At 41.7% G+C, this 17308-nt stretch overlaps 2 protein-coding genes across 2 annotated transcripts in view; both read right to left on the minus strand.

The window, feature by feature from the left end:
* Positions 1–7340, minus strand: part of LOC107382368 (exportin-1) — a 34365-nt gene extending 27025 nt beyond the window's left edge. Inside the window, exons 1-5 of the mRNA XM_015954486.3 lie at positions 7139–7340; positions 6404–6537; positions 6133–6234; positions 3334–3406; positions 3100–3161 (exon numbers count right to left, since the gene is read on the minus strand). Coding sequence (XP_015809972.1) covers positions 3100–3161; positions 3334–3406; positions 6133–6234; positions 6404–6529 — 363 coding nt within the window. The 5' untranslated portion in view covers positions 6530–6537; positions 7139–7340. The remainder of the gene's footprint in view (positions 1–3099; positions 3162–3333; positions 3407–6132; positions 6235–6403; positions 6538–7138) is intronic.
* Positions 7341–12194: 4854 nt separating this feature from the next.
* fam161a (FAM161 centrosomal protein A) overlaps positions 12195–17308 on the minus strand; it is a 17268-nt gene continuing 12154 nt past the window's right edge. The window contains exons 6-7 of the mRNA XM_054751857.2: positions 15401–15540; positions 12195–13414 (exon numbers count right to left, since the gene is read on the minus strand). Coding sequence (XP_054607832.2) covers positions 13144–13414; positions 15401–15540 — 411 coding nt within the window. The 3' untranslated portion in view covers positions 12195–13143. The remainder of the gene's footprint in view (positions 13415–15400; positions 15541–17308) is intronic.

Here is a 17308-nt window from a genome sequence, read left to right on the forward strand (position 1 = left end):
AACCAGCCAACAATCAAGGAAGGAATAATAAAAAATTCCCGCAACTCCATCCTCTTCCTAAAACTATGGTGCAGTTTTGCAGCAAAGCTGAGGTGGCACCAGGGAGCCTTCAGAAGAGGTCAGTCTGTGGCGGTAATGTGGTGCGATCTCGTGTTTTCACAAAGATTATGTGAGCACGATATAAAGTGGGCCGTCTGACTTCCCTTTAGCTTGAACATAACTTGTTAGTTATCCTGACTGAAGCCACGCTTCCCAAGTTTTTAGTGAGTCACTCCAAAAGGAGCCCGTCCTTTACAGTCCCTGTGGACTGTCTGGTGATCCGAGCTTCTGATCTACACCCAGAAGCTCTGGATCTAAAACAACTGTTTCGTGTACGTCATTTAAAGACGTAATACGAGCAGGGTTGCAACGATTATAAATGTTGGTAGTACGATTAGTCTGAGAAATAATCACGGTTTCACGATTATTTTACATGAATCAATTTCACATCTGTATGAACACATAAATCACAAACACATTCTACAAGTTCTTGATAAAAGGCATGAATACTTTTTACAAAAGGTTTTGAGCTCCTGAAATATCTTTTGTTCCTTTTCAAAGATTTAGCTTAGAAAAATTCACTACTACTGACTTGCAACGTTTATGTTTTACCTCCACCAATAAACACAAGCCTGGAGGAGTTCTGCTGTGTGGTGGAGATGCTAATGCTAATAGTTAGCTTCTATTTGCCGAGACGTTCTGTGCTGTTGTCCGGACGCTAAACCAACATCAGCCTTCCCCGTCGTGAGTAAAGATGGGTGAGTCCATGAATATTAAGTGACAGTGTGACGTAGATCTGTCAGGATTTTCTATCTAGTTTCACCGTCTATTTTCTATCAGAAGCTAATGCAGGAGATAGGTGTAGGAGACTATTTTCATGTTCAGCCTGCATGTTAAACTTTCACAGTGGCTGATTATCAGAAATAATCATTAATTTAATTATTTTTGCCTAATTGCCTTTATTGAGTTTCTGTAAAAAGACAAAAAGGTTTAACTGACAGCTGGTCAGGGTTAGCACAGAAGGATGGAGGCACCTCAATGAATTAAGATGCTAAATTCCTACTAGTGCCGGTGTTATTATGAATAGTACTTATTACATAAGTGTCATTCTACTTGTTCAAATCTTTAATATCAGTAAGAATATTATTTGGACAAGGACAAATTATATTACTGCTATGTCGAACAGGAATTGCAGAGAGGTGTAGTTGACTAAATGTTAAAATGGCTTGCCATACTTGTTTGTTGAAGACAGATACAGGGGAAACGTAGAACAGCGCAATATAATCCGTCGATCACTGGACTGTTCTAATATTACTTAACTAGGGCTGAAACGATTCCTCGAGTACCTCGAATAATTCGAGTACAAAAAATCCTCGAGTCAAATTCTCTGCCTCGAGGATTCGTTTAATTCATATTTAATTAATTCATGGCTTTGCAATCGCCCGGGGTCATGTTTCACCCGGACCGAAATAAGTGACGCACGTGCCCACTGGACTGAATGCACACGCGAGTAGCGAATGTAACTTAACTTTCTCTTAAGCCATGGCGGACAATTTGGACCCCGGTGGAGTGCGAAAAAGACAGAAAATGTCAAAGGTGTGGGACCATTTTTCACGTCGTAAGGTGGAAAACGTACTCCAGTGTAAATACAGTAAAATGGATTTAGCCAACCACAACACCACATCCTCCGTGCTGCAGCACCTGACCAGGAAACATCCACATGTAAATGTCACTTCTGCAAGCGGACTCGGAGCCTCTACAAGATAATGCATTTTAGCCTGTATTTCTATATATTCTGCGGACACTGTGCGACTTTTTCATTTGTAGCGCTCAGTTTCAGCTCACACCGTACGTCTGGTAGCAACACGTCGGACTTAAAATGTGCTAAAAAATAGTTTTACACAACACGTCGGACTTTTTATTGTGTTACTGATGTCCGTTGTCCCTCGGGGTTTCTGCAGGAGGACACGGGTATTTATGAGTGGCAGAGGAAAACGAAAGAAAGTAAATAAATGTTTTGTGATCAGTATAATTTGACAAAACCACGGCAAACATGCTTTCTCGACAATCCTTGTTATTGTGTGAGAAAAAAGTGTAGAAATTAAAACGGACGTGTGTTAATAGGGAAACAGCCGGCGAGCTGTTTGCGCATGCGCCGTGAGCGGTTCTGGTTCTGTTTGGGCTGCAGCCGCTCGCAGCGCTACTTCAACAGTTATCCTCTGGCTTGCAGGTTAGCAGATTCTCGCACGAGGGGAAAAATCTGCCCAGGTTGTTTACTTATTTTTTGCACAGGCATTTGTTTACTGTGAAGTAAAGTTCAAGTGCTGAAGTTTTGAAAACTAATTTTGAATAAAACTTGAAGAATAACTGGCAATTGCTTGCTCATTTTAAGAGGTCTTTCATAATTATAACATGCTATTTGATATAATGTTTTAAAAACACAAAAGGGTAATTTATTAGAGTACTCGATTAATCGAAAAAAAGATTCGATAGAGTACTCGATTACAAAAATATTCGATAGCTGTAGCCCTATACTTAACTTAATTTTACTAATACCACTTTCGCTTTGGTCCGCTAACGTCTTTTTTTTTTTTGCGGTGTTGGAGACGTCCTAACCGTAGCGTTTCACATTGTGGTTAATGGTTAAACTGGTTAATCCTTATTATGAGGGCTTAGCGTTAGTAAACTTTGGTGCTACGCCGTGATTAGCTGTATGTTGCTCAACTTCGTGGTCTCGATGGTTACGGATAATTGCGTTTACAGCTGCAGCAAGCTGTCAGACGAGGTCTTATGGCTGAATCTGTAATGCTCCACCTGTGAGGCTTGCTTTTGGCACTTAAGACATCTATTCTGTTCGCTTTATAGCTGCACAGGAAACAAGAAAAGGAAAATAAACCGGCAGCACATAGTTTGATTTTTCTGTAGAATATTCAATGTGGAAAAACAATGGTAACCATAATGGTTTAATAATTAAATCGAAAGAATCTGAATCAAAATGGAATTGTGTGGAAACACAAGACGGAGCACCCATAAAAACTACTGAGGAAGATGCTTCCTTACCTCCATGTTGGCAGGATCAGAAGAAGTCTTAATAATCAAGCCAACAACATATTTTTTGATTCCTGAAAACAAAACACTTTACTCAGGAAAACAGACAATTACCAGAAACATTACAATCTGCCTAAAGCAAACACCGGCTTCATGTAAAAGCACTGAATGGGTAGGGTGGTCTACTGCTGTACGGTGTTACATTGCTAACAATAAGCACCTTTTGTCCTGATGACTTGTATTTACCTTCACATTGACTTCTGGGGAGAATCTTCCAACGGGTTTTGATGACCGACTCCAGAATCTGCAGTGCATAATACTAAGGAGGGAAAAACGGATTAGTTCGATCAATTCAACTTTTACTGAAATGTGACAAAAAGAGCTACAACTTTAGAGAATAAATATCTTCATAAAGCCCAATATCACTAATTGAGAAAGTGGCTTTTACTGGAGGCTCTCTGGGACACACCACTTCTACTGGCTACGTTTCTTCACTACACCAGTTCAACTGCGTATCAACCACACAAACCGCTGATCACATGACAGCGAGTAGCATCTCTGCACCACAACATGCTGAGCCTTGATGCAGAAGAACTGCAGCAACAGAAGACCGCATTGAGTCACCCCGACCGAGTGATGGGACGTTCACGAATGAATCGAATGTTTTGAACAGGTTTTCAAAGTGACTGAAGAGAACAGAGTCCTTGTAGAGAACCGATCATCTCGTCTGCCAGTACATCACTGCTCTGAACAACTACAAGATCAGCAGAACCTGACCATACAACTGCACTGTTGGTTCTTTTTAAAAACACAGAAAAGGTTTCTTTTTTACCTTGCTGCTGACTGGGACAACACAAGGATCATAAACACCGAACAACAGAAATACAAAAGATGGAAAAAAGAAGCTATAGAGATAAGGAGACGTGGATGTGGGACCATGAACAGAGACGATGGGGTCTACACATTGGATCGTGCATGGGACTGCATCATCGAAGAGGGGAGAGCGGGCAGCAGAGGGCGACAACGTCCTCCGCTGCCCATGGATAAACGGGAGTAGGAAGTGACGCCACCATCAACTCTGAGCAAGTTTGCAGCCACAAACAAAACTGTCAGCAAGGTAAAAAGAAACCTTTTCTGTGTTTAAAAAAAGCAACACAGTAAGAACATACCAAAGCTGGACCATCCAAGCTGCAGCTGTACCGGTGTATGTGGGGGGAGGTGTTCTCTGGTCCCCCCAGTACACCTGAGCCTGGTTTAAACATCACCGCCTACCCAAGCACTGTAGCTCACCATCATATTTACGTTGAAGGGTCTTAAGACAGCATCTGTTTAATACACATGCAATCATCAGACTTCTTAGGACCTAATACACACTTTTATGAATGTGTCATAGGGCTGGGCGATATGGCCTAAAATCAATATCACGATATATTGAGGATTTCACCTCGACAACGACAAATGGACGATAACTACAAATATGCGCAGAAACAACAGTTGTCCGCTAGGTGGGGCTGTCACGTGTTACGTTGAGTCAATTTTTACATGACTCAAGGTGGTACAGCTCCTTAAAGGGACACGAACGTTGCCAACCTACACACATCTTTTCATTTTGTTATCAATTTTACTGATGTGGGAAAAATGATCTCGATAAGAGAAATTACGATAATGTGTCACGAGCAGAATTCAGAAGACCCGTGATGACGCCAAACACAGCAAAAAGTTAAATAAAAAGTCTTTATTCGATGTGGAGTTACCAGAGGACAAGGCTGGAGACAGTCGGGGAGGAGGCGAGGGTCAAAACCAGATCGGACAAGCAGGTACAGAGAACAGGCTGGAGACGAGGTAGCAGACAGGGCGAGGGTCATGGTGACGGGCAGAGTTCAAGGCAGTGGTCAGGAGTGAAAACGAGGTCCGGAGGCTGAGATCAGGCAGGGTAAAAGGCAAGGAGAGTTCAATTTTCTGCCAATGGATGGAGATGGGATTCCGGACGCCCACAGGAAACCAGAGCAGGGCGGGAGGAGGGGGACCAGGAAGAAGGGCCAGAGGAGTCTGGGGGGCCGGCGACGATGGGCGAGGACTGGACCTGCAGTGATGGCTGCCGATGACCAACCTGGGGTCAGTGGGGACGGAGATACAGGCGGGGACGAAGACTCTAGAGACACAGGAAGGGACGAAGACGTGGACTCTTGGACAGGCTGGACGAGAGCCACTTGGACAGGTTGGACAGGATGCGGTGCGACCTCCGAGACCACTGCTGGACGTGGATGCGGTGAGACCCCTGGGACCACTGCTGGACCTGGACCAACGGAGGTGGAACCCCGCTGGACATGGATGCGGTGCAACCCCTGGGACCACCGCTTGACCTGGACAGGCAGAGCCTCTTCAAAAGGCGAAAGTAGGAACCCCGCTGAGCGTGGATGCGGTGAGACTCATGGGACCACCGCTGGACGTGGACTGAACGGAGGGACTTGAGGCTTGAGCGGCGTGACTGCTAAACCTTGGGTCTGTGAAGGCCATGAATTAGTAGAGGGTCTCCGGGGCCGCCACTGCTGCGTTGTCAGGAACCCGCTGCGCAAGACTGCCGCAGCAGGCCTGGACGGTGGGGTGGTATTAGTCTCAGAGAGACTTGCCACCTAAAAAATGTTCACTGACTATGAAACTTTGGCTGAATAGCGCCTGTTCCTGTCTCCAACGTGGAAACGCATCCATGAGCCTGTCTGAGGAAAAGTCCAGAATCTCACATCCTCTTCAGCTCAGAAAGCTCCTATTGAGACATCTGATTACGGACAAGCAGGTGACCTGTCAACCGTTGGACCTGTTCAAGGTCACGCAGACTATCTTTACATTTAGAATGGGCATACAGATAAAAATGAATGCAGTAAAATAAAATATATTTTAATTATTCATTAATTTTTTTACAAGCAGAGAGCCGCATCAGATGGATGAAAGAAGCTGCGCGCAGCTCGCCAACCCCTATTCTATGGGATGACAGTTTTGATTGTTTTACTAGAAATATCAGTAAGCGAGTGTGTGTTGCGTTCATACTTTTGTTTTCATGTTCTGGGAGAATTCCAGGATGGTGTCCACTCTGCTCCAGGCATCTGGATGATCCTTCAGATTGGTGAGCACCTCCTGGGCTACTCGTTGCTAAGAAAAAAGAAAAGCAACAATTACATGATCTGGAGGGTTTGGTGGATTTTAAGTTGTGCTTGTCAGCATAATTAAACCCATTAGGGAGTTTTTTTCATGAACAAATATCACTGCTATATTTTAACAGCCTGTCCTGTTCACACACACACACACGAGTGTTTCTCACCTGGGTCCCGATGTCATGATACATGGAGTTGACAACACTGTCCAATAGCGTGATGTCCAGCTTCTGATTGAAGTCCAGCAGCTGTCTGGCAGGATGATCGGCCAACATTGTCATTTCTGCTGGCATAGAGCTCCCTGCAACACAAGAGGAATGATCACACTGTAAACCCACGTGGTCTTGGAAATAATGCTACATCTAAAATTCTAGAGTCCATTATTTCAAATGATAAGCAACACTATCCAGTCATCTAACTCATTATCACAATTTAGTCACGAGTAAAAACTGCACGGATCTTTAAGTGGGATTAAAAGGTCAGAATAATTATTTACCCTCTTTTGTTAAATTGCAAAAAATGACAACAGCCACTTTAATAAACAAAGGAAGCCGTGTGCCAATACTACTGTGTAAACACTAGACACAGTCACAATTTAATTACTTCTGTCAAAATGCAAATGTTAAAATGTTAAAGAACTAAACATTTAGTGAGTAAAAGGGACTTTTGTTGATGCAAAACAACGCCTCCATCAGGCAAGATCGGTACTATTCTTAAAACCCTAACTCCAACACGTGTTTCAGTTATTAAAACACGTTACGTCTCAAACCGCTCGGATGAAGTTGGTGTGCTGTTCGAGTTGCTGCGATCACAACACCACAAAATAACCACAAGTTACTTCTGAAGCAGTTGGATACTTGGATAGCCTACGCTAACACTATGCTAGCGCGGGCTTTACTTACCTTGTACGTGCTGTCCGCCTATTAAAAAAGAAATACTTGTCTGCCGACGTGAGTTGAGGCAGAAAAGCAACGTGAGAAATATATAAAAAGACTAAAAACTTCTCAGCGTTATCCTTTACGTAACACTGACCCGAGCATCCGGTTGCTAAATGCTAATGTCTGCTTTCCTAGATGTCAAATCAGTTATCGAAGTCGTTAAAACACCCTTACGCTGTAAACGTGGCAATGTCCTAAGCAGTTTAGCACACCATGCTTCTTTTTCTGCTCTTCATTCACTAAAAAATGTCTACAGATATGATGATTACATCCACCTCTAAACAGGCTAACAGCAACTTGGCGAGCTAATGAAAAAGTCATAGACGACTTAGACCCACTGGCTAACAAACCGTCTCATTCTAAGCTAACGACACAAATCCACGGAGTCACTCTAGAGCGGTAATACGGGTCATAATCACGAAATGAAAACGTCTCGTTTTATTTCAGACTCTATGCGCACACTGCGGTACAGTAGAAATGTTTAGTGCGTGCTCGGATGCCCGTCTTCTCATCTCATGCTTCCAACCACAGACCGGTTGAAACCGGTTGAGACCGGGATATTCTTTCTCGGTGTTTCGGCCCGCAGCGCACCGCCTAAAATTTGGACAATGATCCCGCCCTTTAGACGCCGGATTGGTTACACGCAGCTGCTGACGTTGTATGTCGTCACGGCGAGTGTTTTTTTTAAATTGATGAAAATAACGTTTACAAAACAAATCAGGAACTTTACATTTTATAATAGTTTCAGGTACAAAAGATGAAGTGAGTTATATATTTTTGTAAAGGAAGAGAAAAAAATAAAGAATAATAAAGAAAAGAGAAAAAGAAGGATAATATGACATACACAAAACAAGTTTAAAATAACAAGGATTATGTAATTTTTTGGTTATATTTGGCAGTTTTCTTAATCATTTTATCAATGCACTTCAAGGATTTAACGTACTGTATGAAGGAGTTCAAAAAGAAGGAAAAAACAGGAGCTGTATTCTTCCATTTGCATGGATGAATAACTTACATAAAATGATTACGAGGTTGACAGTATCAGACAGTATCAGAGTCCAGATCTTCCATATAATAGAGATCATGTTTGGCTGTAAATGGAGATGTTAGAAATTTTTTGTGTGATCCAACCATGAATGTCAGACCATACGACCTTGATAGCTTGACAATTATAAAACACATGTTCTATCGTTTCTACTTCTGACGAACAAAATAAATAAATAAAAATAACAAGGGTCAGATTCAAATTTAAATCTTTTACATAAGAAATCTCCAGGAGGGTATACACCAGATATAATCTTAAAGTGGGTTTCTTTTACCTTATAGTGGAAACTTAAAATAGGTGGAAAAGGATTTCTTACCAAACGTAACTTCTAAACATTGTCTAGTTTTAACACTTTAGTGCATTTTAGTAAGAGAGGAAACAGCTTGTTTCTGGGCAGCAGTCACTCTGTTCTGGAGAAGATTCTGGCTCAGAGGTGTAACACCTAAATCTGTTACGCCTTAAAAAGATAACAGCTGACAGAAAAGGGCAAATGGACGAGCTTCTAACCCAGCATGTGTGTGAATCAACTGTTGGATTTGGACTCATGAAGAGCCAACAACTGTCCTTTTAAAGACAAAACTAAACAAAAAACATGAAAAAGACTCATTTAAAGTTCAGAAAGTGTCTGAAAAAAATCCAACTAACTCTGCCAGAGTTTCCCTTTTGGTTCACGTCTGCCGGTCCCAAACCCGGATAAAAGAGGAGGGGTTGGATCATAACACAAAACTAAACCCGAGGGAAGCGGTCGGGTCAAATGCCTTCTCCAAATCCACAAAACACATGTAGACTGGTTGGGCAAGTCTCGTCAGATTCAGCCCTTTGAGGAACCAGGTGTCTTTTTCAAGACAGCCATGTCTGTGGACACCAGGGGAGGTTTAACATCCATCTCCAAAAAAACACTCCTCTGTTTTACGGGGTAATCGACAAGACCAAAGATATAAAATGCTGGCAAGTTACCGAGGAATTTCCTTAGTGGAGAAAAGACAGATGTCCTCTGTCCATCTCCATGCCTCTAATGAATTCCGGAATCTGACTCACATTTAACATATGGAGTGCAAAAAGTGCCTGAGTAACCTTTAAGATCTGGAATAAATAGTAAATAAATAATATATTAATTTTATAAAATGTGCCACGAATAATACACACATTTATAAAAATCCTTTACAATTTCTTTTATTTCATAAATGATCCAGTCTCTTGCTAAAAAAAATATTTTAAACACCTTTTGTAGTCCTGCAGTTCTTCATGCTTCCACAAGGTGTCAGCAGACATTCGGGTTGAAATCCTTGATTAGCAACTTTTTCAAAAATTCTGAAGCAGAACTGGGCTGATGTCTTGTTTCAGGGTCAGGTGATTTTTGTGATTGCTTTAAATTATATGTATTTTTTTTATTACATTTTTCATCGTTCAAAGACACTTAAAGTTCATCAGAGACATCTAATTATCCTGATCATGTTTTAATCCAACTGTAAGCTGGCAGTTTTCAACTCTCTGACTTCCACACCATGAGGATGGGATGCAACAGTTGTGTGTCTTTCTCCATGGCCTCACCAAACTCCTCGCACGCCCGAGATTTTGCCTTGGCAACTGCCACTGCTGCACCCCGCTAGGCTATCCGGTACCTGTCTGCTGCCTCCGGAGACCCACAGACCAGCCACGCCCTGTAGGCCTCCTTCTTCAGCCTGACGGCTCCCCGAACCTCTGGTGTCCACCAGCGGGTACGGGGGTTGTCACCATGACTGGCACCGGCCACCTTGCGTCCACAGCTAGCAAGAGCCGCCTCTTATTGCCTCTCATAATTGTTAAATCAGCCACTATAGGTTTTTAGGGATCCTGAGATATCTCAAACCTAATTCCTACTAGTGCAGTAATTATTATGGATACCTTTAGTTATAATTTCTACTAATAAAAAATAGCTGTTGATATCTTCATTTGCGGGGGCCTCTCGCCTTAGGCTACTGCCCCCGCGACCCGACTCCAGATAAGCGGATGAAAATGGATGAATCTTCATTTGCAGTTTTGACAAGTACTAGGATAAATTAAATTATTGCTATATAAAATAGGAAATAATAAAAGGTCTGACTTCTGATTAAATGTTAAAATGGCTTGCCTTAATAGATAAATAATTGGGATTCATAAACCAATTATAGAAAGCCTAAATCACATCTATCTACTTCCAGATCATGGGTCCCCTACTGCCAAAACATGTATGGGAGTCTATGAGAGGGTACACGTTATTTTCTGATCCTGTTTGATACGTGCCGTGGATTTAACAGATGATGTCCCTGAATTTAAAAGACACATTTTGATGCCAAGAAAGTGCATATTTTCAACAGATGTCAAATGTTATTTTAGGTTTTGTATGAAAACACGTAGAGGTCAACAACTGCACTTTTCACTCATTGACATTATCACATGAGACAAGAGGAAGAAGAAACGTGTCTGTGAGTTTGGTGAGCTTCACATCCTTCTTCCAGGTAGCTCCTCTACCCACTATTCTGCAAGATATGAGAAGAAGAGGAAGTACCAGCAGAGTGGAAGATAGGCTACCTCATCAAACAACCCAAGAAAGGTGACCTCAGTTCCTGCTCCAACTACCTGTCCATTCCAGGAAAGGTGCTTAACCGCGTCTTGCTGAACAAGATCAAGGGGGCATGAGACCCACATCTCCATGACTAACAAGCCGGCTTCTGTAAGGAAAGGTCATGCACAGACCAGATTGCAACGCTGCACATCATCCTGGAACCGTCCCTGGAGTGGAACTCGCCTCTCTACATCAACTTTATTGACTACGATAAGGCATTTGACAGCGTTGACAGGCAAGAAGCTGGAAGCTACTGAAACACCACGGTGTGCCAGAGAAAATCACAAACATCATCAGTACATCTCATGAACAGATGAGCTGTAGGATTGTTCATGGTCACCAACTCACAGACGCCTTTGAAGTACAAACCAGAGTGAGGCTAGGCTGTTTGCTCTCGCCCTTCCTGGTTCTGTTGGTTATAGACTGGGTCAGGAAGACGTCAACATACCAGAAACGAAACAGCATCCAGTGGACACCATGGAAACGGCTGCACGACCTTGACTTTTCGGATGACCTGGCTCTTCTTTCTCACAGCCAACAACAGATGCTAGAAAAGATCAGCATCGTTGCAGACAACTCAGCTAGCCTGGGCCTCCATATCAACAGAGAGAAGAGCAAGGTGTTGGAGACAAATGCATCCAACGTTATATCCATCACAGTCGAAGGCGATGTACTGGAAGAGGTGGACCGTTTCACTTATCTTGGCAGCATCCTGGACAAGTAGCGAGGAACCGATGCAGATGTCAGAACCCGCATCAGCAAAGCAAGAGCAGCCTCCCAGCAGCTGAAGAACATCTTGGTTTCTAGTGAACTAAGCACCGACACCAAGATCAGAGTCTTCAATACCATTGTGAAGCCAGTTTTACTGTATGGGGCCAAGACCACCAGTATGAAGAAAATCCAAGTCTTCATCAACACCTTCCTCAGGAAGATCCTCAAGATCTGCTGGCCAAACAAAATCAGCAATGAAGAGCTGTGGCAAAGAACCAGGCAACAGCCCGTTGAGGAGGACATCCGCCAGAGACACTGGCGTTGGATCGGTCACACGCTTTGCAAAGCTGCTTCCAGCATCACCAGGCAAGCCCTCACCCCCCAAGGGAAGAGGAAAAGGGGGCGGTCTAGAAATAAATGATGCAGTGATGTGGAGGCAGATGTCAAGCAGATGGGAAAGACACGAGAAGAGCTGGAGAGACTAGCCCACAACCGAGATGCCTGCAGGGAGCTGATTGGCAGCCTATGCCCCCGTCTGGACCACAGTAGATATTCATCCTTCTTCCAGTACGACAGATGGAGCATTAAACGTGGAGAAAACCACCATAAATCTGGTCATGTGGTAAGTAGCAGCTACGCTATTGGAGAAGAGATGATGTTGTGATGTCACATGTGTCATATCTGATTTGTCGTCTTTTATTTACCAACTTTTACAAGCTAATAAATCTCAAAGTATGTGACAGACATGGTCAAAACTCAGTACAACAGAGAAGTACAACATGTGTGTGATTTAGGGCGAAAGGCAAAGTGGATTAGAAAATTACTTTTATAGCCCCATTCAGGGACCCATGGGTCCACTGGAAGGGGAGGAGACATAGGTCTAGTCCACACGTAGCCGGGTTTTTTAAAAACGAATATCCGCCCCTCCAAAAACTTGCATCCACACCACCGCGTTTTAAAAACAAGCTCTGTCCACACGTACCCGGATAAATACGTTGTTAAGGACATGCCAGACCTGTAGGGGGCAGTACTTCCCCCGTTCTTAACCTCGTCCTTCGTCTGTGGTCTTCCACAAGGAGCAGTAATTCTGCTTGCAAAAACAAACGAGCAGAAAGCGCTTGGACAATTGATAAAGCGAGCGCAGCTCTGAGGGCGTCCATGCTGTCGGCTAGTGTAAACACAGGTCGCACACGTGATGTCAGCAATTTTTTGTCGTGGAAAGTGACGTCGCGGACCTTAAAACTCCGGTTTTGTCTGTCCACACGCAGACACCCAAAACGGAGAAAACGCAGATCTTCACTTTGGCCGGAGTTTTTAAAAAGATCCGTTTTCGTGTGAAAAAACTCCGTTTTCGTGTGGATGACAGGCCAAAACGTAGAAGAATATCTACGTTTTGGCAGATCCCCGGCTACGTGTGGAAAGGGCCATAGACTTCCTGTGCAAAATGTTTATGAAGCACAATGAACACTTTCAGATCCAGTAATTAATCATAAACATCACAATTTTCCAGTCTTAACTTTTACATTACGATTTTTTCCAAACACTTGTTAAAATGTCATCAAACAAACCCATCAGCCAACTGGGTTGATCCTCTCTGAGTGTTTGTACATGTGGCAATGTTTGATGACTTCACTCTCCCACTTTCTGTTGTCTGACATCTGCTTCATGCTCGCTGTCGTCTGAGTAATTCCCAACATCTTCTGAGAAACTTCCATCAGAATAGCTGCAATCATTGCCATGGTAATCATCTGGGGAATGGTCTTCATCATCCTGGTTCAGTGAGGCCATGTCACTCTCCTCCTCTTTCCTTCCTTTGCTCTCAGCAGGATCATCGATGTCTTCATCATCTAGAAAGATCTTTCTGTAGCGAACAGGTTTATAATCGGCATCCTCCTGGTTGCTAATCAAAAAGAGAGCCTCTGATTACACAATTGTTTCATCATACTACATCACTAAATAATCACATTTCTAGTCTTCTTTTCAGCCATCAGGTTAGACCACCTTTAGATTTATTTATCTTGAAGCCTTCATCATGGGCTGTCCATGATGTGAGGCCTTCAAGAGAAAAGCTGAAACTGTCGCCAGGTAACAAAATCCACCTATATCTCACCTATAGAGCTCCGGGAGTTGACGTCACTTCTCCCAGCATGCAACAGTTCAAATCGAAACGGCGCCATCTTGGCAGGCAGAAGCCCGCAGCTGGACTATTTGTTATTGTCAGAAAACTCAATCAAACGGGAAATATGGTAGATTCCTGTTGTGCCCCAGGATGCAGAACAGACGCGGACGACCTAAGGAATGAGCCATCTACAGGATTCCCCAAGATCCGGAACGCCGCAAACGTTGGATCATTGCAGTAAAACGCGCTAGTGACCGGGCTAAAATGAAGCTGTGGGATCCCGAGAGTAAAGGTTTTCGCTTATGCAGCGACCGCTTCATATCAGGTACTTAAACCAACGTTTACTCAACTGTGTATGGTGTTTATTTTAAATGTTTTTATTATGATTCTTAGTGGGCTTCCTAAACTTATTTTGGCGTGGCTTTTTCTGTCTTATTACTCATAGCAACAAGTAAACGTCACGTAAAACGTTGCCTCGTGAGTTCTGCGTGCTGCTGTTTACGTGTTTTATGATCACAGCAATTAACCGGCTAAGCTGTATTTCATTTTTAACCAATGGTTGATCAGTTGCCAGATCACACATAAAAAGCTCTTTGGATTGCTATTATCTGTCTCACCGAGACAGATCTCAGACAGATCCTGAGACGCTCCTGCCTGACATATCACTCATTCTTCAGAGTCGGGACGCATGAAGCAGCCTGCTCGACCCGAGCATCTCTCTTTTTCTGTGATTTTACAGAAAAACAGGCAATCACAGTAAAAATGCCAGGGCTCATTCTACAGGACCAGGGCATTGCAGGAGAACGTATGAAGAAGACATTTATTATTTCTATACATGTTTTAGCCGTCAAACTTCCATAATGTCCCTTTAAGAGTAGAACAAAGACCCATAATTATTCTTTGGCTTTTATGAAGGAGTTGGAGTGAGTTTTGTTTTATTTTGTTATTTCTATAACAGTTGGAGATCTTGTCATTGTAACCTTCCCTGCAATGTGATAGACACATTGGACTGTTTTGTGATCGTTTTACTGTCCAATTCTCACATAGTTATATATGTGTTACACACATGACATCAACAGTTAGTTAGTTAGTAGGTTAGTTAGTTAGTTAGTTAGTAAGTAAGTTAGTTAGTAAGTTAGTTAGTTAGTAAGTTAGTTAGTTAGTTAGTAAGTAAGTAAGTTAGTTAGTTATTTAGTTAGTTAGTAAGTTAGTTAGTTAGTAAGTTAGTTAGTTAGTTAGTTAGTTAGTAAGTTAGTTAGTTAGTTAGTAAGTAAGTTAGTAAGTAAGTTAGTTAGTTAGTAAGTTAGTAAGTAAGTTAGTTAGTTAGTTAGTTAGTAAGTAAGTTAGTTAGTTAGTTAGTTAGTTAGTAAGTTAGTTAGTTAGTAAGTAAGTTAGTTAGTTAGTAAGTTAGTTAGTTAGTTAGTTAGTAAGTTAGTTAGTAAGTTAGTTAGTTAGTAAGTTAGTTAGTTAGTTAGTTAGTTAGTTAGTAAGTAAGTCAGTTAGTTAGTAAGTTAGTTAGTTAGTTAGTAAGTTAGTTAGTTAGTTAGTAAGTTAGTTAGTAAGTAAGTTAGTTAGTTAGTTAGTTAGTTAGTAAGTAAGTAAGTAAGTAAGTTAGTTAGTTAGTTAGTTATAGTTAGTTCTAAAATCTGATTACCGGTGAAAGTCAAAGGTTCTGGTCTGTTTATGTTACAGCAAAACCACTAAGTCTGGTTTACTTGGTGCTTGGTTGTTTTTTCTGTATTTGCACAACAAAGATGTCAGATTTACCTCTGCTTGCTGTCACTGGATACAGACGCTTTACGGTCTGAAGCTGGTTTGCCAACCTTGCTGCTGAGAAAGTCCTCTGTCACATCAGATCCATGCAGGGCTTCGATGTAGCGCTTCTCTGCTGCTTGTTTAGCAATTCTCTGTTAGCAGAACACATGTTCAGAAGGCTAGGTCAGTCAGCAACAGCAACCATGTTTAGAGCTTCCAGCATCCTTTGGGGCTCTACTACAGCAGTTGTGAAGTTGAATCAAACCATTAGATCTAGAAGAACGGACTCATTCATTTGTTAGCAGAACGTCACATTATCAATCATCTCCGTGGATTCATGGGGCGCAGCTGGAAGAAGCAGAGCCACCAAAGGGAATAATAAAAACCAGCTTGTTTTTGTTCCCAGCAGGGCTCAGTGAGGACACGCGCCGTAATAAGAAGAAATCAGGATGCACGGAGATGAAACTGGTAGTGTCGAGAGTAAAGCTGACATATTACTTCCAGACTAAAGTACAAATGTCTAGACCAGTGGTTCCTAACCTGGGGGTCCCGACCCCCCACAAGGGGGCGCCAAAGCCTCTCAGCGGGTCGCCAGGACCTCTCCACTTTAAGGGGTTAAAACTTCATTTATTACTTGTTTACAGCCTACATTTTGCTCACATTTTTTTCCTGAGTGAAAAGTTTACTGATATTAAGACAGGAAATAATTAGTACAGAAAAAGTAACACACTTTTAAGAACATTTTGCTCAGCTCACTGTTTTATTTTCAAGTGTCAAAAGTTCATTAAAGATAGGACTGGTTGATTAATCACAGCCTTTACAGTAAATAATCTAGTATAAACAGTAATATACACATTTAAGTACATTTTGCTCGGTGGTATTTTTTATGTGTCAAACGTTTATTGATAGGAATGATTGATTTATCAGTGTTTACAAGAAACAACGTGTTCAGAAAAGTAATAAACTGTCAGGCACATTATGCTCTGTTTGGTTTGGTTAGTGACTTTGTTCTGTACTGGAGCCTACTAGTCTGAAATGTGGCACACAGGTACAGTTGGTGTTCCAGAGTAGGGATGTGGTGAAAGTTGTACATCAGCTGTGAAGGATGATTTTTTATGAATTTTTGAAAAATGACATAATTGTATTGACTGTATTGGACTGAATACAAGTTTGCTTTAATATCTGAGGATTTCTACAGTAAATCTGTTTGTACTGGAGCCTACTATTACTGTTATCTATTGAATCACAGCATATTAAAATGTGCTTGAACAATTCTATCATTTCTTAATAATGTTTGTACTGGAAGAGAGAATGGGGGGGGGGAGGGGGTCGTCAAAAATTTTACTGGTAAAAAACGGGGTCCCTGGGGAAAAAGGTTGGGAACCACTGGTCTAGACAAAAACTGAAATTATAATTTAAGAAAAAAAATCTTGGAAACAATTTCAAGAATAGCCTGAGGAGTCAAACCTAAGTATTACCCTGAAGCTGACAGCATTTACTCTGTTTATTATTATTATTTTAGTGCTGTCACAAGAACAAAATAACTGAAAGATAAATTAATTTTCATCTGTAATTAATTCATCTCTTTAATCCTACCGACACATTACGGAGAAAAGCCCTCATCTTCAGGTGTTTATGTCGTTATTGTGGCAGACACTGACAGGTAACGCAAAAGTCTTGTTAATATGGGGTGCCATTTGTAAAGTCAAACAGTCATGATCTAACAGCAATATTTTTGGTTATTTAGCATATATAAGAGAAAAAATTGGGAGTTCACTTTTTCAAAGTCATATTTTCATCATGTTATTCATACATTTATAAATGTTAAAGTTTCCAAATAAATATTTAGTTAGCAAGCTAAATATTTAATTTGTAGTTAAATATTTATTTTACAAACTAAATATTTAGGTCTGATCTAAA

Source organism: Nothobranchius furzeri, chromosome 7 (assembly GCF_043380555.1).
Source record: "Nothobranchius furzeri strain GRZ-AD chromosome 7, NfurGRZ-RIMD1, whole genome shotgun sequence".
NCBI classification, from domain to species: Eukaryota; Metazoa; Chordata; class Actinopteri; order Cyprinodontiformes; family Nothobranchiidae; genus Nothobranchius; species Nothobranchius furzeri.